Source organism: Hippopotamus amphibius, chromosome 2, assembly GCF_030028045.1.
Source record: "Hippopotamus amphibius kiboko isolate mHipAmp2 chromosome 2, mHipAmp2.hap2, whole genome shotgun sequence".
NCBI classification, from domain to species: domain Eukaryota; kingdom Metazoa; phylum Chordata; class Mammalia; order Artiodactyla; family Hippopotamidae; genus Hippopotamus; species Hippopotamus amphibius.
Genome location: NC_080187.1, coordinates 22,285,526 through 22,307,408, shown reverse-complemented (window position 1 = coordinate 22,307,408; position 21,883 = coordinate 22,285,526). Strand labels below are relative to the sequence as shown.

The following is a 21,883-nucleotide window of genomic DNA, read 5'->3' as shown; positions in this document are numbered from 1 at the left end:
TTTCCAAAGTGGCTGTGCCATTTTACATTCCCACCAGCAATGTTTGAGCGTTCCAATTTCTCTACAACTTGGCCAACACTTAGTATTTTCCATCTTTTCTATTACAGCTATCCTAGTGGATGTAAAGTGGCATCTCACTGTGGTTTTGATTTGTATTTCCCTAATTAGTATTGCTGTTGGGCATCTTTTCATGTGCTTGCTGGCTGTTCCTGTATCTTCTTTGGAGAAATGTCTATTAAGGTCCTTTGCTCATGTTTAAATTGGGGGTTGTTCATCTTGTTGCTGCGTTGTAAGAGTTCTTTATAGATTCTGGATACTAGACCTTATCAGATATATGATTTGCAAATATTTTCTTTCATTTTGTAGGTTGTCCTCACTTTCTTGAATGAGTGGAGAGTAAGTTTTTTCATCTAACAGCCCCTATCAACACTCTTTCTAAAACACCTAACATTTACAACAGCCTAAAGAACACATTGGTGGGGACTTCGCTGAGGGTCCAGTGGTTAAGAATCCCGGCTTCCACTGCAGGGGGTACGCGTCTGATCCCTGCTCCGGGAACTAAGATCCCCGCATGCCAGTTGGTGCGGCCAATAAATAATAAATATGGTAAAACGTTTCAAATAAAGACAACCTTAAAAACAAAACAACACACACACACACAAACACTGTTTACTCCTCATTTCTCCTACACAGGTAGAGATCTTGACTGTTTTTTTTGTCCCACTGTATCTCCAATGACAAGCATCCAGTAGGTGCTAATATTTCTTAAGTAAATTCCTCCGGAGTCTCTAAGGACCATACCATAGATCACAAATTCAAATGCCTATGAGACTGGCAAGTGATATAAATGTGTAAATAGAGACATTTAGGTCTTGTAATAAAAGAGTACATATCCTATCCTCCAGGTTAGTTTCTTTATCTAGTCCTCACATAACCTCATCATCCTGCACTACCTCTTCAAAACAGAATTTCTTCACCTCTCCCTAAAAATATTATGCCAGTCTCTAGTTCATTAGGGTTGCTAAGATGTCCAAGGTACACTACCAAAAGCAATAGTGGCTCCCAGAATCCACCTTATTCCACCAATGAGTCTGGGAATTTCCTCGCCGAGATACCGGCGAAGAGTCAAAACATCAGAGTTAACTCGAGTTCTTCGGCGCGACTGTTGCAGAGCTCTGATCCCAGAAGATGCTCCTCGCCACAGGCTGTCTATAGTCCGGCCGGCTTTAGTCCAGATTCCGAGGGGGTCGACATGAGCCGCTGGCCGGTTTCGTGAACGGCGAGGGGACCGAGAGCCAAAGTCCGCTCGGAAGCCGCACCTCAGCCCTGTAGGTCCCCGGTGCACGACGCAAACGGCCACCCCCTGTCAAAAGAACTCAGCGCTGCAGCGGGGAACCCTTCACAGGCCGCAGAAAGGCGCGCTTGGCGGCTGACACGCCCAGTACTCCAGACGCGGGCCAATTGTCGCCGTAGAGCCCCCGGAAGAGGGGCGGGGCGGAGTTGTCTCTCACAGCGCTTGCGCATAGAGCCTGTTTCCGAGGGCCAGGTGAGTGGGAGGCGGAAACTAGCGCCAAGCGCCGCAGAGGCCCACTGCGTGCGCAGGCGCACTCAGCCAACTCCCACTTCTTTGAGCGTCCCATTCCCCCCCGAAGGCCTCGGGGCGGGGCCAAATGCGGGGAGGAAGTCAGCCTCTCGGCTTCCGCTCGCTGAGTCTGTTGTCGGGACCGAGTTTGATCTGTGACAGTCATGTTGCCCAACACCGGGTAAGGGGGATCGGGCGCCGCGGAGGAGAAACCCAGCCAGGCGGAGCGGAGGCCTGGGTGGCCCGGCCCGCGCGGTGGGAGGGTTAGTGAAGCTTCCTGGCGCGGTCTGGAACGCTGGTGCGCGCTGGACTCAGCGTTCCTCGAATCTGCCGTAACTTGTGAAAAGTACCGCAGAGTTGTGTGCTTCAGGGTGCCAGTCAGTAGCTGCGTGTCTTGCTGGCGGCCGCGAATTCTGGGTGAAAGGTCGCTGGAACACCCGTGCACCTAGTGAGCCTCCACTTGTTCGGAATGCTCAGTTACGGAAGGAGAAAATTCGGGCGTGTCTAAAAAGGGATTTCAGATCAATAACACACCACACTAATCCTCAAGCATGGGTATCTTTTGGGGGGCATTTTTTCGCTTGAAGAAGGTATTTAGTTGTGGTGAAGTACACATAAGGAAAAGTTTGCCATCTTAACCATTTTTAAGTGTCCAGTTAAGTAGTGTTAAGTATTTTTGCACCGTTGTGCAGCCAATTTCCAGAACTCTTCTCATTTGAGAAGCAAACTCTGTACCCATTAAACTACTCCCCTCCCCCCATCACATTCTGTTTTCTGTTTCTATACCGTACGGGTGTTTTGAGCTGAGTAACATGTTGTCCGTTCTGTAACTTGCTTGAAACTTATAGGCACCTGACCAAAAGACTTAAAACAGTTCAAAAGGGTGCGTTTCCTTATCCTTAACTTTCAGTCGCCTACTTACTCTCTGGTGGGTTTCCAAAGATATTCTATGCATTTATAAACATATCTGGGTACACAATTCTAAACACACACACCCCTCACTTGTAGCAAAGTCATTTCTGGGCCTTGCTGTTTTTACCTGATATGTCTTGGGACATATTTTAAGTAGATGTAGATCTTCCGCCCTTTAAATGGTTACATGGTGGTGTTTATTTAACCAACTCCCTATTGTTGGACACCAGACCTAGATTTTTGTTACTCCATCTTTGCTGCAATGACCATCTTTGTATTCACCTGTTTGCACATATTTGAGTGTATCTATATGATAAATTCTTGGAAATGAAGCTGCTGGATCAAACTATAAGCAGTTCAAATTTTGATAGCTAGTGCCAGTAGCCCTCCAAAGAGATTGCACATCCAAGAGGATGAATGAGATTTCCTAATTGAACATGTTGGCAAACAGCAAAATGTTTGATAACAAAAATACTTCTGGGGGGCCCATCTAGGAGGTAGGTGTGTGAGTGTGCCAGTGTGGCTCCGTAGCGTGGACGGCCAGAGTGTGATGTCCCCATCCTCGGTGTTACACCCCCCCTCCCCCCCCCCGCAAAGGTCCTTTCTTGGGAGAAGGACTTGAGTGAGATGCACGGGGAGATTTCCCCCACCTGGGGACGAGGGAAATGGGCGCCTGAATTTGTATCTCTATTCTTGGGACCCGCTCTGGGAATGCCTGGGTAATTCAAAGGTCCCAACTATGCCAAACCTGTCACTTCCTTCGAGCATACTTAGACGTTCCCTCCCCGGCAAATGATAGAGCTCACCATTCTGGCTTTCCACATCACAGAGTTTCCGCTGGTTGGCCCTGCAGTCACCTCAATTTACAAGTGAGACTGAGCTCTAGAAAGGGGAAAGGCCTTCCTAATACCATACTCCTGGTGAATTGGGCCACCCTAGAACCCAGGCGTCCTGATTCAGAAGGAAGTTCTCCTTCCATCATTTCACATTTCGCATTATCTGAGAGGTTACTCTGATGTCTTTCAAGCCCTACGGAGATGGGTCTTATCGTTTCCCGAGCCTGTGGACTCCGTTATCAGGATCACTTTCTTCCCCAGGGTACACTACAAACCTCCAGGTGGTGGTCTGTGGGATTCAGCAGAGGATGAGTCGTCCATCCTCCTCTCGTTGGTAACCTGTTTTTCCCAACGGTTCTCCCACCATCCACTGTCATGTCTACCTTACTCCTGAATCTGGATTTTGGCAAACTTCCCTCAAAAAAGGCATTCGAGGGGAATGCCAAGCACCGAAAATTTGTCAAGAAGTGGCGACTCTTGGAACGGAAAGGCTTTCTGAATAAGAAGAAGCAGCCCCCTAGCAAGGTGTCTAAGTTGCACTTAGAACCTTCAAAGAGAGGGGAAACTCCCAAGGTGGATGGCACTTGGAAGGCCCCTCCCCTTCCCCAAAAGAAGAAGAATGCTGCTTCCAGCAGTGGGTCAGAGCAGTCCCTGGACAAGAAAGCTGCAGTGCCTTGGCTGACCCCTGCTCCTTCCCAGAAAGCTGGTTCCGTTGTGGCTAAAGTAGATTTGCTGGGGGAATTCCAGAGTGCCCTACCAAAGACTCAGAGCCACCCAACTCGCCCCCAGAAGAAGGGCTCCCAGAAGAACCCTCCTCAGAAGAATGTCCCACAGAACTCCACCCAAGCTCATTCAGAGAATAAATACTCTGCAGCATCCCAGAAGATACCGACGAAGATGGTGGCAATTGACTGTGAGATGGTGGGCACAGGACCCAAGGGGCACGTCAGTTCCTTGGCTCGATGCAGCATTGTCAGCTACAGCGGAGATGTGCTTTATGATGAGTACATCCTTCCCCCCTACCACATCGTGGGCCAGATGGAGTGGTATCCGGAAGCAGCACATGGGGAATGCTACACCCTTCAAGATTGCTCGGAGCCAGATCTTGAAGATTCTCACAGGGAAGATAGTGGTGGGGCATGCCATCCACAACGACTTCAAAGCCCTTCAGTACGTTCACCCCAAGTCCCTCATGCGAGACACCTCCCATATCCCCCTCCTCGACCGGAAGGCTGACTGCCCAGAGAACGCCACCATGTCTCTGAAGAGTCTCACCAAGAAGCTGCTGAGCCGGGACATCCAGGTTGGGAAAAGCGGACATTCCTCTGTGGAAGATGCGCAGGCCACCATGGAGCTGTACAAGTTGGTAGAAGTTGAGTGGGAACAGCACGTGGCCCAGAATCCCCCAAAAGACTAGCGCCAGTGGGGACCCTGGTGATGTGGGGAAGCAGAGGCAGCACCACACCGAGGAGAACAGGGCAGTGGACCAAAGGACAGCTCTGCCAGCTCCACACCTTTGGGAGCTAGAGCTGTTGGGGAGGGTGAGGCTCCCCGCCAGACTTAACATCCATTGAAATTTCAGGTGTTGTGTCCTGTGTCTGGTTAAGTGTTGTGTGGAAGGAAGAAGCTTCCATGTCAGAACCCAGCCCTGTAGGCTGTTTACCTCTCAAATGGTGCTAACATGGGTCCCAGGGTGCTGTGTTCCTGGGAGAGCCTTTTGACTTTCAAGGGGCAGGGCATACTGGGAAATGTAGTTTCCCAAACTGCCCTATCACTGGGGTGGCCATATGTCTCATTTTATGCCTTTCGTTCTCAAGTAATCAGCCTCTTTCACTCTCGGAAGTATGCTGTTGGATGATAACTTGTATGATCACAGTACAGCTCTCAGACTCTGCTTTTGGCTCAGAGCCTACATCTAGTCTGTGTCGCGATATCACCTGTTCTTTCCACCTTGACTTCCAGAGGAGCCGTCCCTGGTGAGATGTAGTTCTCCTTAGGGTTACAAGGCAGTAGAGGTAAGAGAGTGTGACTTGGAAGTCAATTTTTCTGATTTAGGAAAGCAGTCTCTTTCCTAAAGGGATAGAGAATTTATGTAATGTAGATCGCACTTGGCAGGTTAAAGAAGAATTTAAAGTGTTTTAATGGTTTTTAGTCTTTTACTTTGCTAAACCAAGCCTCTAAAAACTCAAATTATTCCCTTGATAAATTTTTATAAAGGAAAAAGCAAAAAACAAACAAACAAAAATACTTCTTTTGGTAATAAAAATCCAACTGGAGAAGAAAATGGCACTTTATTATGGTTAAAATTTGTATCAAAGAGTGAGGATGACGATCTTTTTATGTTTAAGCAGCAGTTCTCATCAAGGAGCAATTTTGACCCCCATAGGACATTTGGCAATATCTGGAAACTTTTTGATTGTCACAGTTGGGGGTGGGAAGATGCTACTGGTGTCTAATAGGTGGAGTCCAGGGATGTGGGTAAACATCCCATCATGCAGGATTCTAGTTCCCTCACCCAGGGATTGAACCCTCATGGTGGGCAGTGAAAGTGCAGAGTCCTAACCACTGGACGGCCAGGGAATTCCCGTCAGTCTTTTCTTTCAAGGCTTTTGTGTTTTTGTGACAAAGCTGTAAGGCCATCTTAAACTAATTTTTTTTTTTTGATTGTTTGGTTTTTTATTTGTAAGTATTCTTCTACTATTTTTGTGGGGTTTTTCCCCACTCAGATTTTTATCTACCTGAAATGAAATACTGTTTTGCATTCTATTTTGGCATAGGAAGTGAGTTAGGAAACCCACTTCATTTTGGTTCAGATGACTGGCTGTGCAGTTGTTCCAGCCCCATTGACGAGTTATTTTTTCCTTTCTATTAGAAATTCCACCTGTGAATTCTTGTATGTGTAGAGGTCTGTAACTTGATTTTTTAAAAAATTCTATTAAATTCATCTGTCTATACATGTAGCAGTACTAAACTATTTTAATTGCTCTAGTTTTATAAAATGTTTTAGTATCTTGGAAGGCTAGTTCCTGCCTCATTTGGATTTTTTTTCAGAATTTTCTTGGTTATCCTCGGATGTTTATTTTTCTAAATAAACTTTAGCTTGTATAGTGTTATTTTTGTTTGTTTTTTTAAGTGATTGTTTTGCTTTCTTAAAACAATTAAAAGCTGCATCACATTTACCATGATTCTGAGGTACCAGAATTTTGGTAAATTGTAGTGTAAGTTAACTGTATATCAGCAAGTTTTAGCCATCTACCAGTAGTACTGAGGAATTTGGAAACTTTTTTCTTTCTCTCCTTCTGTACTCACCTTCTATACTCTCGCCTTCTAATGCTTTAGAGTTGGAGGAGTTTCTTAGTAATGCAGACTCAGTCTTCAGGTTAAGAGGAAAGCTGCTTTTGCCCTTCTTTCTGCCAGTGCCTGAGACCTCGAACATGAAGTTGTCCTTTATCCTACTGGGAATCAATCCAACTAGACCAAAGGCAAAGGGGTAGAGCTTTTTTTTTTTTAACCTTAATTTATTGAAGTATAGTTGATTTATAGTGTTGTGTTCATTTCTGCTGTACAGGAAAGTGATTCAGTTATACAGACATATACATTCTTTTTCATATTCTTTTCCGTTATGGTTTATCCCAGGATATTGAATATAGTTCCCTGTGCAATACAGTAGGACCTTGTTGTTTATCCATCTTATATATAATAATTTGCACCTGCTAGGGGTAGGGATTTTTAAAAGCAATAATTGGGACATTTTCATCTAAATACATATGTTTAAAAAATCACTTTAACACTTTATGTATACTACCTTTTGTATAAAAAAGAAGGGAAAATTATACACACACAATATGTGTTTTATATATGTGTGTGTGTGCATATTTTTGAAAAAAGAAATATAAGAAGGATAAGCTGGAAATTAAGGAATCTAGTTACCTATAGGCAAGGGATTGACCTTCTTTGGATACACATATTTATAAAGTTTTGACTTCTAAACGATGTACGTTTTACAACATTCCTCATCAAAGATGAGGGGAAAGAGATAAACTAAAATGGAATGCCACCATAAAAAGAGGAACTTAATTATATGTCAAGTTTTTCACATAAACATACATACATTTGAATAATTTTAACGTGGTAATTTGTACACTTTTAGAGGGATTTGCTCCAAAGACAAAAAGGAGTACAAAGAAATCTTGAACTTTACTTAGCAGAATTATTGTTGGTAATGGTATTAGTGTAGTAATATTTTTTTTGTTTGTTTTTGGCCACGATGCAAGGCACGTGGGATCATAATTTCCCAACCAGAGATCGAACCCGTGCCCCCTGAATTGGCAGGCGGAGTCTTAACCACTTGGATGGCCAGGGAAGTCCCTAGTGTAGTAATTTGAATACTGTTGTGTCTTATACTATATACCTACCTCTCGTTGGTATATGGAAGAACAGATGAGGGTCCTTACTCTCCCCTCAGCCATGGGCGAGAGTGTTACTGGAGTCTTTTTCTAACCCCTAACCTGGCTCTGGGGGCTCTTGTCCTTTTTCTTCCAGAAAGCCATGTCTCTGTCAGAATCCCATTCTTGTCACAAAAACTGTTAAGATCTTGGATTTCTATTTATCTCATTTAACCTAGGAAGTTTAACATGTATGTAATTTACCAATGTGTAAAGTGAAAAAAATATTACCATTCTACCAAATAATACAAGGACCTAGAAAAGTTGAACGTCAATCATTCCGTTTTTAACTTTTGTTATTGTAACTATATACATATATATGTTATTTATTTATTGATTTATTGATTGATTGATTTTGTCTGCACCACAAGGCATGTGGGATTCCCTGACCAGGGATTGAACCTGAACCCCCTGCAGTGGAAGTGTGGGGTCCTGACCACTGGACTGCCAGGGAAGTCCCTATAACAATATATATTTTAATTCTATCTTTTTTAACCTTTAAAATATTATTTATTATATTATTACTAATTATCATTATAAATACTTTTTTAGATTTCTGTACTCAATTTACCAATATCTTTGGCTTTTATTCCTTCTTGCACCTCAGACCTTCCATCTGAGAACACTTTTCTTCTTTAGTAAATAAGGCATGAGAATGAAAGAAAAAATACTTGGATTGGAATGAGAGAAACAATGCTGACATTATTTGCAGATGATATGATTATCTACATAGAAAATCAAAATAATATATAACTAAACTATTAGATTTAATAAGAGTTTGACAAATTTTCAGGATACAAAAGTTAATGAGGAAAATTAGATCTCTGCATACAAGCAAAAATCAGCAAGAAATACAATACAATGGCAGTAAAATGAGAAGTTCAAAATCCAAAATATGGGTTATACTACAGGACAAATGATCTATATTCTTCAGCAAATAAATGGCATAAAGAGAATGAAAGGGGGAGCTGTTATAGATTGAAAGAGAGATATATAGTCATAACTTGTTTTATTGCACTATCCCTTTATTGTGTGTGTGTGTGTGTTTTCCTTTTGGCTATGCCAGGTCTTAGTTACAGCACACAGGATCTTAGTTGCAGCACACAGGATCTTAGCTGCAGCATGTGGAATCTTTTAGTTGCGGCATGTGGACTTCTTAGTCTTTATTGGGCTTTGTAGATATTGTTTGCTTTACAAACTGAAAGTTTGTGGCAACCCTGCTTTGTCAGATAATGGTTAGCATTTTTTTTAGCAATAGTTTTTAATTAAAGCATGTACATTTCTTTTAGACATAGTACCGTTGCACACTTAATAGACTACAGTGTAAACATAACTTTTGTACCCACTGGGAGACCAAAAAATTTGTGTGATTCAGTTTATTTCAATATTTATTTTAGGGACTTCCCTGGTGGCGCAGTGGTTAAGTATCTGCCTGCTAGGGGACAGGGGTTCAATCCCTGGGCTGGGAAGATCCCACATGCTGCTGAGCAGCTAAGCCTGTGTGCCACAGCTAGGGAGCCTGCGCTCTAGAGCCTGAGAGCCACAACTACTGAGCCCACATGCCACAATTACTGAAGCCCATTTGCCTAGAGCCTGTGTTCCACAACTGGAGAAGCCACCATAGTGATAAGTCCACACACCACAACGAAGAGTAGCCCCCGTTCTCTGCAACTAAAGAAAGCCCGTGTGCAGCAACAAAGACCCAGCACAGCCAATAAGTAAATAAATAAATAAATTTTAAAAAAAATTCACTTTATTGTGGTGGTCTGGAACCAAACCTACAATATCTCGAGGTATGTCTATAACAAATTAATGCAATGTGAAGTCCTTACAGGATCCTGATTTGATCAAACCAACTGTAAAAAGACATTTTTGAGATAGTTATGAAACTTTGCACATGGATAGGTACTAGTTGACATTGAGGAATTATTGTTAATTTTCATAGTTGTTATAATGGCATTGTACAAAAAGAGATGTGTACTGAAGCATTTGTAGGTGTAATTATATGACTTCTGAGATTGGCTTTCTGATAATCACTTTCAAAATTTTGATAATTGTTGAACTGTTAAACATGGGAGCTTATTGTAGTATTTTCTGCATTTTTGAATATATTTGAGAATTCTATAATAAAAATTAAAAATGGTCTTTAAGTATCTTTGTACTGATTGTTAGTTACAAGGGAAAGAATAGTAATTACACAGTAGAAAAATCTGATAACACTATGATTGGATGGTCAAAATTAACATTACCTTTGATTACAGATGGAAGTTGTGGTTCCAGTGTGAAATAGAGAGTGATACCATGTTCATGGATTGGAGCACTCAGTGTCATAAAGATGTCAGTTCTTCTCATGTTGGATTCTAGATTCAGTACAATTTCTATCAAAAGCCCAACTGATTTTGCTTGTGCAATTGAATAAGCTGATTCTTAAATATATGTGGAGGGACTTCCCTGGTGGTCCAGTGGTAAAGAATCTGCCTTCCAATGCAGGGGATGTGGGTTTGATCCCTGGATGGGGAACTAAGATCCCACATGCTGCAGGGCAGTTAAGCCCAAGCCCCACAACTACTGAGCTCACGTGCCTCAGCTGGAGAGCCCACCTGCCGGAAACTACAGAGCCCACGTGCCTGGAGCCTGCGTACTACAACCAGAGAAGAGAAAACCTGCATGCCACAACTAGAGAGAAGCCCGCATGCTGCAAAGAAAGATCCCACATGCCTCAATGAAGATCCCATGAGCTGCAACCAAGACCTGATGCAGCCAATTAATTAATTAAATATTAAAAATATATGTATGTGGACAAGTAAAGGTGCAAGTATAGCCAAGAAAGCTGCTATAATAAAAATGGTGCAATCCATGTAGCCAAATGGAACAGAATAGAGAACCTAGAAACAGATCTGTATATTTAGGGAGACAGTCTGACAAAGCTGGCATTTGAGATCTGTGGGAAAGATGGGCTTTTCAGACTGGGACAGTTGATTATCCGTATGGGGGAAAATGTAGTTTCACCCAAAGGTATATGCCCTTGAGAAACTCTTGCACATGTGACTGGAAGAAGTGTACAAGATTATTTTTAGCACCATTATTCATAATAGAAAAACAAAGCAAAACACAAAACCTGGAAACCATCCTCAAAGTCCATAAGCAGTAGAACGAATAAGTACTTTATAGTATGTTCATATGTGAAATATTGTATATTAATTAAAGTAACTGTAACTATTTGCACCAATATAAGTCTCCAAACCATGCTTTGTAAAAGAAGCAAATCATAGAATAGCATATACTGTATGAATCTATTATATAAAGTATAACATTAGGCAAAAATTAAACAGTGTGTTGTTTAGAGCATGGTAAGGCAAACTTTTTCTGTAAAGGGCCAGATAGTAAATATTTTAGGTTTCCTGGGCAGCAGGCAAAATTGGAGATAATATGTAGGTGTAAGAGAAATATATATAAAGGTGAGTCAAAAATTATCCACACTCCAGTTATATTAAAACTTTGTTGGCCTCACTGTCTTATCAGCGCTTTCCGTTCAAGGCTACCATCTCCTCCGTCACTGCTGTGCAGGTGTGAATGTGTTACATCAGTTCATTTGTAATTATGGTGTGAGCAAAAATGGATGCCCCACTTGTGATTTGCATGAAAGAAGAGCAGCATGCAGTGATTCATTTTTTTGTGGTCTGAGGGTGTGCACATCTGTACACTTCTGCCTACACTGTCAACACTCTGCAGAAACTTCCTTTTGAGGTGTTAAAGCATCCTCCCTATAGTCCTGATCTTGCTCCGTCAGATTTTCACCTGTTTGGTCCCCTGAAAGCAGCCCTGCGAGGACGAAGATTCACTTCTCATGAAGAAGTGATGACAGTGGTGCATTCGTGGCTCGCAACTCAGCCTAAAACATTTTTAATGAGAGACTATGAAAGCTTGTTGACAGGTGGGCAAAGTGTATTGAAAAGCAAGATTACATCAAAAAATGATGTTTGTCTTTTCTAAAAGTTAAAGTAAATTCTACAGCCAGAGTACAGATAATTTTTGACTCACCCTCGTATAACATGACATATACGAGGTGTATGTATAACTAGAGAAAACCAATTTCCACAGTATTTTTTAATTGGTGACATTCAAAATAAGTACTTTTTTAAAAATAATATACATCTACTAATGACAAAAATGAAATTCTTTTCAGGAGGAGGGAGGAGTGTGTTAGTTTCCTAGGGCTGCCATAACAAAAATACCACCATTTGAGTGGCTTCAAACAGAAATTAATCTTCTTAAAGTTCTGGAGTCTAGGAGTCTGAAGTCCAGGTGTTAGCAGGGCCATTCTCCCTCTGAAATTTTGGGTAGGATCCTTCCTTGCCTCTGCCTAGCTTCTGGTGATAGCTGGCAGTCCTTGGCGTTCTTAGTTTGTATCAGTAGCTGCTTCACTCCAGTCTCTGCCTCTGTCATCACATGGTATCCTCCCTGTGTCTGTCTTTTCATAGTCTTTCCATCTCTTATTGGATTAAGGATTTACCCTACTCCAGTATAACCTCATCATAATTAATTACATCTGCAACAACCCCATTTCCAAATAAGGTCTCATTTGGGGGTACTGGAGGTTAGGACTTCAACATATCCTCACATTTTGGTAGATGTAATTCAGTCTGTGACAGGGAGGTACAATTGTATTTAGGTGACTGCAGTTGTCCGTAACAGGGAGATAATGATTTGCTCCAGTACCGTGGCAATTGGTGTTCCCTATCATCAAATTGACCATAAATGTTCATCTGTGAAAACCATTCTTAGCTGTAGGACTTAACACAAACAGATGGAGGGTCGGGTTTGGCCTGACTTAGACATAGTTACGTGGGTGTTAGGAATACTAAAAAAACAAGGGAATGAGTAATAACAAAGTATTAATAGTTGTTATTTTCTGGGTTGGGAGGAAGATGAAGGATAATTAGAGAGGAAGAGACAGGTGGGTTTTGGGGCATTGGTAGTATTCTGTTTCTGTTTCTTGGTATTCGTTTTATTTTGTTCTTTTTTTTTTTTTTTGGCACATGGGCTTAGTTGCTTCGTGGCATGTGGGATCTTCCTGGAGCAGGGATCAAACCCATGTCCTCTGCATTGGCAGGCAGATTCTTAACCACTGCGCCACCTAGGAAGCCCTATTTTGTTCTTTAAACTGTACACATTATATGCTTTTTGTATGTTTGCTATTTTTCACTAAAAGTAGTTGACACTCCTGTCTCTTCCTCACTTCTGCACTCCCCTTCTTTTTTACTAAACCATTTATTCCTTATTTAGAAACCCTTCTCCCACTTTTACCTCTGAACTTGCTTCTAGAGTGTAATCCTCCAGTTCTTGGCAAGAGCTTTATGTTCTTTTGTTAACAAGCCTGCTTATCTGTTATCCCTGTCTCTGATTACTGTCCCTTTTTCTCTTTGTCATTGTCACTTTTGCTGTCCTCTCTTCATCCTTCTCCTTAAACAAGCTTTTTGTTTGCCTTTATAAAGTAGACAAGAAAGTCTGTTTCCCTCTCTGTTATCTGACTTTATGCAGGTTTTCTTCTCATCTAACAACTGAATAAGTAGAAAGTTAAAAGTTAAGTTGGGTGGATGTAAATAAATGAATGGGCACAGAAAACTTCCCTCAGTACATTTGGATCAGAGAATCTTTTGAACAATACCCTGAGTTCTTTGCCAGCTTTCTAGGTTCATTTGTTTAACAGTATTATTGAGATGTAATTCACACACCACACAATTTACCCATTTAAAGTATACAATTAAGTGGTTTTTAGTATATTCACAGAGTTGTGCAACCATCACCACAATCCACAATCAATCAGTGAAAATAAAATATTTTCATCCTCCCCAAAAGAAACCCCATACCCCTCAGCTGTCAACCCCCAACTCCTCCCTCCCCAGTCCTAGGCAATCACTAATCCTTGTGTCTCTATAGGTTTGTCTGTTCTGGACACGTCATATAAATGGAGTCATACAATATGAGGTCCTTTGTGACTTTTTTTTCACTTAGCATGATGTGTTCAAGGTCCATCATGTAGCACAGATCAGTACTTCATTCCTTTTTATTGCTGAATATATGCCATTGTATCATGTATATACAACATTTTATTTAACCATTCATCAGTTGATGGCCATTTATGTTGTTTCCACCCTGGCTGTTACAAGCAGTGGTGAGCATCCACTGAACAATTATTAGCTTTTGCATGATTCCTTTTAAGTGGTATGTATTCATTGCAGAAAACTTGAAAATATCCCAAAAAATATAAAGAATATGATAAAATTTATTCATAATCCCACTGCTCAAAAATAATCTCTTTTTAAAAATTTTCAAAAATAAGCCTTGTTAACACTTTTTCTGTGGGAAAAAAATGCGTTTATGCAGTTTATTAACTCCTCATTTCTCTTTAAGATTTACTTCTCGCTTAGGCAGATTTTGTTTGCCAGACTGCAGCAGATCTAGCCACTGCAGTTGTAATAATTTGTAGAGCATTGTACAGTGGGAGTAGAGTTATTAGCTATCAGACGGGTAGGGAGGAGGGTTTAGAGAAAGTTTGATAGAGGAGGAAACATGTTTTGTGAATATGTGCGTGAGTTCCTGATACTGGTAAGTAAACAAAAACATTGAGCTTTCTAATAATAAGGTCACATTTGTTCTATTGTAGGAAGCTAGCAGGATGTACTGTCTTCATCACAGGTGCGAGCCGTGGCATTGGCAAAGCTATTGCTCTGAAAGCAGCCAAGGATGGAGCAAATATAGTTGTTGCTGCGAAGACCACCCAGTCACACCCCAAACTTGCAGGCACGATCTATACTGCTGCTGAAGAAAGTGAGTTTCAATAAATAGAGAATTTGCTGGAAAGTTTAATTCTATCTATCCGAAGTCTACCCTAAAAATAATTTTATATGGTTAAAGAAATATTTTGTTACCTTAGGGCAGTGTTTGGGAACCATTTTTCTCCCTAGCACTTTTAAGTGATGGGAGAGACTCCCATTAAATACTATGTCTCATGAGGGCACTGGTTCTTGGTTGGGAGCAGAGAGCCCAGGAGTGAAAGTAGAGGAAGGAGTTTGAGAGGTGGACGGTGTCAGCACTTTGAAAAAGCGCTCCATGTTACTTGTTCTCTGCACAATTCTGAAGTCATTATTTTAATACTTTCAGTTCACAGATAGTTACTGAGTGCTCATATTCAAGGCATTGTGCCAGGAGTGAGGGCTTAAAAATTCAACTGCAGTTGACGTTGCCAGTTTTGTTAGTTATGTTAATAGTATTGTGCTTATGTCAGGGGAATACATATGAAGCAGTTATGAATAAAATGATGCCTGAGGTTTGTTTTGAAACACACCAGCAAAAACCAAAACAGAATTGGGAGTAGATAAATAACTGGCAAAACATTACCAATTATTGAAGGTAGGTGATGGATTCATGACAGTTCATTATGCTATTCTTTATGTTTTTGTGCATTTTTGGAAATTTTTTTAATAAAGGTCTTTTAAATTACCCCTCCCCCCCTTTTTTCTTTTTAATAGCATTTTAAAAATTACCTTCCTTTTTTGGTTTTTCAGTAGAGTTGGCTAGTCTCAGGTGGATATGAATTTATCAGTCTGTCCTACTATAGGGCAGAGTTGCTACTAAGTTATAAGACATAGTTATTTGTTTATATTGATTTTCTGAAAGTGGGGTACTTTTTTTCTTTTGACTCTACTGTCAGAGGTTTGATATTGATGAAAGATTTAGTATTTGTATCCTTTAATGCTTCTTTGTTTATCCTTTGTAGTCAAAGCAGCTGGAGGAAAGGCCTTGCCTTGTATTGTTGATGTAAGAGATGAACAGCAAATCAGCAGTGCAGTGGAGAAAGCAGTTGAGAAATTTGGAGGTAGTGCCTTCATTCTGAAATGATTACTGAATATTGGTAAAGTATAGATGTAACTATAATTTTAATTTTTAATTTTCTTTTGATTATTTTTTTACTTTCTGAGTATAACCAGAATGGGTATTTGTTCATACAGAAGTGCAGCTTAAAATCATCTGATGACTAATAGAATAATTGTTAAAAATCATTTTGTAATATAACAAATTTACCATCCAAAATAAAGACCTTGACAATAAAATACATTTAGCCAAGTGGTTCCCCAGATCCTGTCCACTTGTTTCTCCCTGGTTCACGTAACCATCATCTGATGACTTTTTAATGTTTATTTAATAAAGTGCAGATAGCCTATTGACATTCAAGATATTTCACATTCTGATGTTAACAGACTTGTTTTGGTTCCGTCTTTCTTCTACACTCTTATGTAGACTCCTTACTCCAGCCAGAATTGTTTACACCCATTTCCTTACCTTGAATTTTTTTGTCTCTTAACTTTTTCTGTTCCCATTCCTGACGCTCCTCCAGTGCTCACTCCTCTGCCTCTGATCCTTCCTGAAATGTTCCCTTCTTTGTCTTTTGCAATCCCACCTTTTTGTGCATAAATCTCATCTCCTTCATGAAGCCAGTGTCCTGACTGTGCCAACTAATCAGAAGTGTGCGTTTTTCTTTCTGAATTCCTGAAACATTCCTTTGATCCTCATCTTGTACGACTTTAGATCTTAGTTCGTTTTTCTCCCCATTTAGTTCATAAGCAAGTATTGGGAGTTGAACTGAGACTGACGATAATCTAGCAAGGCACCTAGCCATGTCCAGATCCTGCCCAAACTATTACCTCTCTCTCCCTATGATATTCCAGAGACGGTATGTACATGCAAAGGATATTGGTCAATGGGAAACAAGGTAATGCTTTATTGTTAGCAAGGCTCGTGCTTATAAATAACTCCCATATAGAGTGCTGTATTATTCTGTACTGGAGCACAAAGCTTTGGCTCAAATGGGGCCTCTTCCTTTAAATCCAGAATCTTACTCCTGGTCATTATCTAAAATGACTTTATCTACCAGTAAAAGTAACTAGTTAGTACCAATTAGGGCTTCACCTAATTAGTTTAGCCATTCATTTTTAGGGAGGAATGAAGGGATAAGGTGGGTAAGGATGGAAGACTGGAGCTTTTCCTTTCTCTGTATTCATCCAGTTTTAGCTCTTTCTGTTGATCTGTTGGGTTTATCAACTGCAGGCAAGTTTATCCTTCTTGAAGACTGAGATCATCAGAATATTGGGGACAGCTGCTACCAGTTTTGTCTGAGCCCTTTCTCGAACTTTATCTCTGTCCTATAATTCTGTTAGAGAACATCAGCAGTTCAGCTGTTGTCTGGTATTGTCCCAAGAAACCTCTGAAAGGTTTGTCCGTCTTGACTCATTTCAAGAGTCAAGACTCATTTCAAGAGTCAAGATGGACATTAAAGATACTCAGGGCTATAGAATATAGGCCCAGAATTCATCCCCCTTTTATTTTTTTAATTTTACTCTTTTTTTTAATTGAAGTATAGTTGATTTACAGTGTTGTGCCAATCTCTGCTGTATAGCAAAGAGACTCAGTTATACACATGTAGACATTCTTTTTTTTTTCATATTCTTTTCCATTATGGTTTATCACAGGATACTGACTATAGTTCCCTGTGCTGTACAGTAGGACCTTGTTGTTTATCCATCTTATATATATTAGTTTTCACCCCCCTTTTAACTTCCTGTCTTGAATTCTAGCTGCGTTGTCTAATCTGGTTCACAAGAAGTTACACATTATGTACTAATGACAGCATAGTCCACAAATATGTGCCTGAGTGTCAAAATGTGAGGCGTCTTCACTTTCCAGGGTTGGGCTCCTACAGACTGAAGTCCCACAAATTAATTTCTTCTCCTGTTGTTGCCACAATTTAAAGAGCCAAACTGAAATCTCTTTCTTGAAAGAAATCTCTCCTCTCCAAATTAAAGAGTCAAACTGAAATCTCATTTTCTGTTGAGTAACTCTATTTTGTCCCAGCCAAGGAGGTTTACTCAGATATGTGGATGGTCTCAGTTCTTTCAGACACTGTAGCTTAGGTTGTCTTCCATTGAACCTGTTATCATTCCTTCGGCATCTTCAGTGTCGGATTAAGCCAGTTTTGTCTATCGTGATCTGCTTTTCCAGGAGTAAACAGAGAAGGTGGAAGGGACAAAAGCAGGTCTTGGTTTTTTGTTTCTTCAGAAGCCAGTTGTTCCAGGTTATTGATTTGGCATTCATGTACTGGAACTTAGCTCAGTTGGTAGAAATCTTCAATTAAGAAGATATGCTTGTGGGAGGGAGGTTCAAGAGGGAGGGGATATGGGGATATATGTATCCATATAGCCAATACACTTTGTTGTACAGTAGAAACTGACACAGCATTGTAAAGCAATTATACTCCAATAAAGATGTATAAAAAAAAAAGAAGGTATGCTTTTCATATCTTTGGGGGAAAAATCTCCCGATGTATTTTGCTGCTGATTGTTGCGATGGGCATCTGAAACACTTCTGTCTTGCTAAATTTACACATTGTTAGTGGAGTCATCTCCATTTTGGAATCTTTCCTAATATTTCCTCCCCTCCTCCTTAGGATCCACTTTAATGTATTTAAAATGTTTTGCTCTCCGTTTGCCCATTAGCTTCTGCTTTTCTGGCATCACAATGCAGAATCTTAATTCTTAATTCTTCAGTGAGCCCTGTTCAGCAACTCAGCTTCTGCTGTCTCCCAGTCAGGATGGATGCCACATTTATGAGATGATTCATAGCCTGCTCTTTTTTTCCTCTGTATTCTTTTTCCACAGATCTCCCAAGCCTTTATTTTTTGTTTGTTTGGTTTAGTTCCATTCTGTGGTTGCTACTGTTATGGTCTGGTTTGGAGTTTTGTAGGCCTTTGAAGTCTGCTTTTTAGGGCAGATTTTACCTTTGTCCTGATATTTCTCTCTGCTGGGGAATTATCCTTAACAAAGTCCTGAGCAGTGAGTGATGCTTTCAAACCTCTGCCCTCGGGGGCCTGTGCCTCATAGTACTCCCTGTCCCCTTGCCTTCCCTCATCTTCAGAGTTTTTCAGGCCTTGAGTAAATTATGCTATTTCATAAACCACAGATAGAATCTTTCCTACCAACTTTTTTTCTTGCAGCAGGCATACATATATGCCTTTTCTCTATCATTTCCCCACCATTGTTTCCTCATCCATTTTAATTTGGCCCATCTGAGTTTAGAAATTTTTAGTTACCTCTTAGTGGGACCCAGTTTTTTTTTTTTTTTTTTTTCTTTATCATTGGCAAGTCAAATATAATTTGCCCAATCAGTATGTCTTCATTCCTCATCTACTTTCTTTTGCTTTTGGGCCCAGATGTTTGCTTTGCTAACATAGTTGTCACTTATTATCACATAATAAGAGGTGAAGTCAGTAAAGGTTTGATTTATCCAAGGAATTCCATTGATTGGGTTGACCCTCACTAGCTTCATCTCCCAAAGGAGGGTAATTCTACACAGGTGGTGTGCATACCTATCAGTCCAGTCCCACACTCAATTTGCTTTACTCCCACCTGGCTGCTTCTTTTGTGAATATTATCTTCCCTGTCTGTTAGGCCCTAACAGAGTGCCTTATACAGAGCAGCCACTCAGTGATTATCTTTTAGTGATGTGATTGAGCAACATCTAGCTTTGTGAATTGAGAAGCATGTCCTGGATTTAAAAATTCCTCTTACCAGTCTTTGCCACTTGTGAAGGCAACCATCATCATTTTGTTCATTCTGGAAAGCTGGTAGTCGCAGGACCTGAAACTTGTCTCATATATACAGGTGATTTACTTGAGTTTGTTTTGTTATAATGAAGCTACAAAATGTAATATAGTTGAATCCATAGTTATTCTAAGGACATGTTTTAAGAAAACATTAGTAGCGGGAGGGAGGGGATATGAGGATATATGTATAAATATAGCTGATTCACTTTGGTGTACCTCAAAAGCTGGTACAAGAGTGTAGAGCAATTATATTCCAATAAAGAGCTTAAATAAATAAATAAATAAGTTGCAAAAAAAAGAAAACATTAGTAGCATAAACTGTATACTAAAGAATATGGAAATTGAGGAATGAGGATGTGATCAAAATTTTATGATGTTACTGTATATGAAGAAAGGGAGCTTATGACTAAAATGTTGTGAGTATAATAACCTTACTTAAACCATTATCCACACATTGTGAGAGAAGGGCAAAGCAAAGTTAAGAGGATAATAAAAGATGTTTATGTCAGTAGTCTAACCCCAGCAGTAGAAATTGTCATATATCTATTTGATGGAATATTAAATGCTCTTTAAAAAGAATTATGGCAGCAAGATGAATGCAACTAGAGATTATCATACTAAGTGGAGTAAGTCAGAAAGAGGCAGATACCATGGGATGTTACTTACATGTGGAATCTAAAATATGACACATGTGAACTTATCTACAAAACAGAAACAGACTCACAGACATAGAGGACAGACTTGTGGTTGCCAAGGGGGAGAAGTGGGATAGGGAAGGACTGGGAGTTTGGGATTAGCAGATGCAAACTATCGTGTGTAGAATGCATAAACAGCAAGGTCCTACTGTACAGCACAGGGAACTATATTCAATATCCTGTGATAAACCATAATGGAAAAGAATATTAAAAAGATTGTGTATGTATGTATAACTGAATCACTGCTGTACAGCAGAAATTAACACAACATTATAAATCAACTATACTTCAGTTTAAAAAAAAGAAAGATTTATGAAGGCCATGTAGAAATGCAGGAATGTGTTTGAGATGCTTTTGTATTTTACCATTTTCATTTAACATTATTTAAGCTTGTAACTGTAAGTGTTACATATGGATAAGGACTGGATAGAATATGCAGAAATAATCATTATTCTAGATTTATTTATTTTGTGTATAAGTTACCAAAACAAACGACCTACTTTGCTGATTTGCCTGGAATTGGAACTCTAGGTCATTTCTCTTTTCTCAGTTGCCAAGACCAGAAAGGAGCTCTTTCATTTAAGTAAGGGCCTTCGAGGGAGGGAGACCGGTGTGCTTAAAAGGCAGGCCGGCCTTGGAAAGATGATAGAGAGGAGGGAAAACTTTAAGGAATTTGACCTAAGATTCTTGGAGACAAGGAGGAAAGACCAGGAAGTAAGAGAACAGTTAAGGACAGAAGCTACAAACCACTAAGGACTCAGCTTACTTGTAGTTTCCAGTGGAGCCCTGGTGATGGGCTGTCTCCAGTGTGCCAGTGAAAATTATTTGGGTATCATTTTGACATAGCTGTTGAGTCTTGCATTAATGTGTTGGTCAGTCACATTATCTAAAAGAAGTGTTTGTGAACTCAGGATTCAACTGTATAGAGTAAATGCTTTTTATTTCTTTTTGTTATAAAGTCTAAACGACATTACTAAAAAGTTGATTATTTGAAAACAGGAATTGATATTTTGGTGAATAATGCCAGTGCTATTACCTTGACCAACACGTTGGATACACCTACGAAGAAAGTGGATTTGATGATGAACGTCAACACGAGAGGCACCTATCTTACGTAAGTTAAAGAGCTGTGGGGGAGAGTGTTGTAGTGTTTTGTCAGAGAACTAGCTTTAAACAGATTTGAATAGGTTAGCAATGCACTTTAAAATCTAGTCAGTCCTGGGCTTCCTAGATGGCGCAGTGGTTGAGAATCCACCTGCCAATGCAGGGCACACGGGTTCGAGCCCTGCTCCAGGAAGATCCTATATGCCGCAGAGCAACTAAGCCCGTGCGCCACAACTATTGAGCCTGTGCTTTAGAGCCTGTGAGCCACAACTATTGAGCCCATGTGCTGCAACTACTGAAGCCCACACACCTAGAGCCCCGTGCTCTGCAACGAGAAGCCACAGCTATGAGCCCGTGCACCACAACGAAGAGTAGCCCCCACTCACCGCAATTAAAAAGAAAGCCCCCCCACAGCAAAAAAGACCCAACACAGCCAATAAAATAAATAAATTAATTTAAAAAAATCTAGTCAGTCCTTATAAAAGCCTAAAAGTGCTCCAAGTCAGTAGATAGTATTTTAAATAGTTTGATTCAGAGCACCTTTTCTCTGTGAATCAAATAAAGCCTAAAGTATAGCTCAAGCATTTTCAAACATGCGCGTGAGTAAATGTGTATATATATACATACCGAGTCTTCTGGCAAACCAGCAG

The 21,883-nt window shown here is 40.4% G+C and overlaps 1 protein-coding gene and 1 pseudogene across 1 annotated transcript in view; both read left to right on the top strand.

The window, feature by feature from the left end:
* The first annotated feature begins 1,616 nt into the window (after positions 1–1,616).
* Positions 1,617–21,883, top strand: part of HSDL2 (hydroxysteroid dehydrogenase like 2) — a 62,920-nt gene continuing 42,653 nt past the window's right edge. Inside the window, exons 1-4 of the mRNA XM_057721335.1 lie at positions 1,617–1,763; positions 14,443–14,606; positions 15,556–15,654; positions 21,129–21,243. Of these exons, the coding sequence (XP_057577318.1) occupies positions 1,747–1,763; positions 14,443–14,606; positions 15,556–15,654; positions 21,129–21,243 (395 nt within the window). The 5' untranslated portion in view covers positions 1,617–1,746. The remainder of the gene's footprint in view (positions 1,764–14,442; positions 14,607–15,555; positions 15,655–21,128; positions 21,244–21,883) is intronic.
* LOC130844939 (interferon-stimulated 20 kDa exonuclease-like 2) lies at positions 2,978–4,818 on the top strand (annotated as a pseudogene).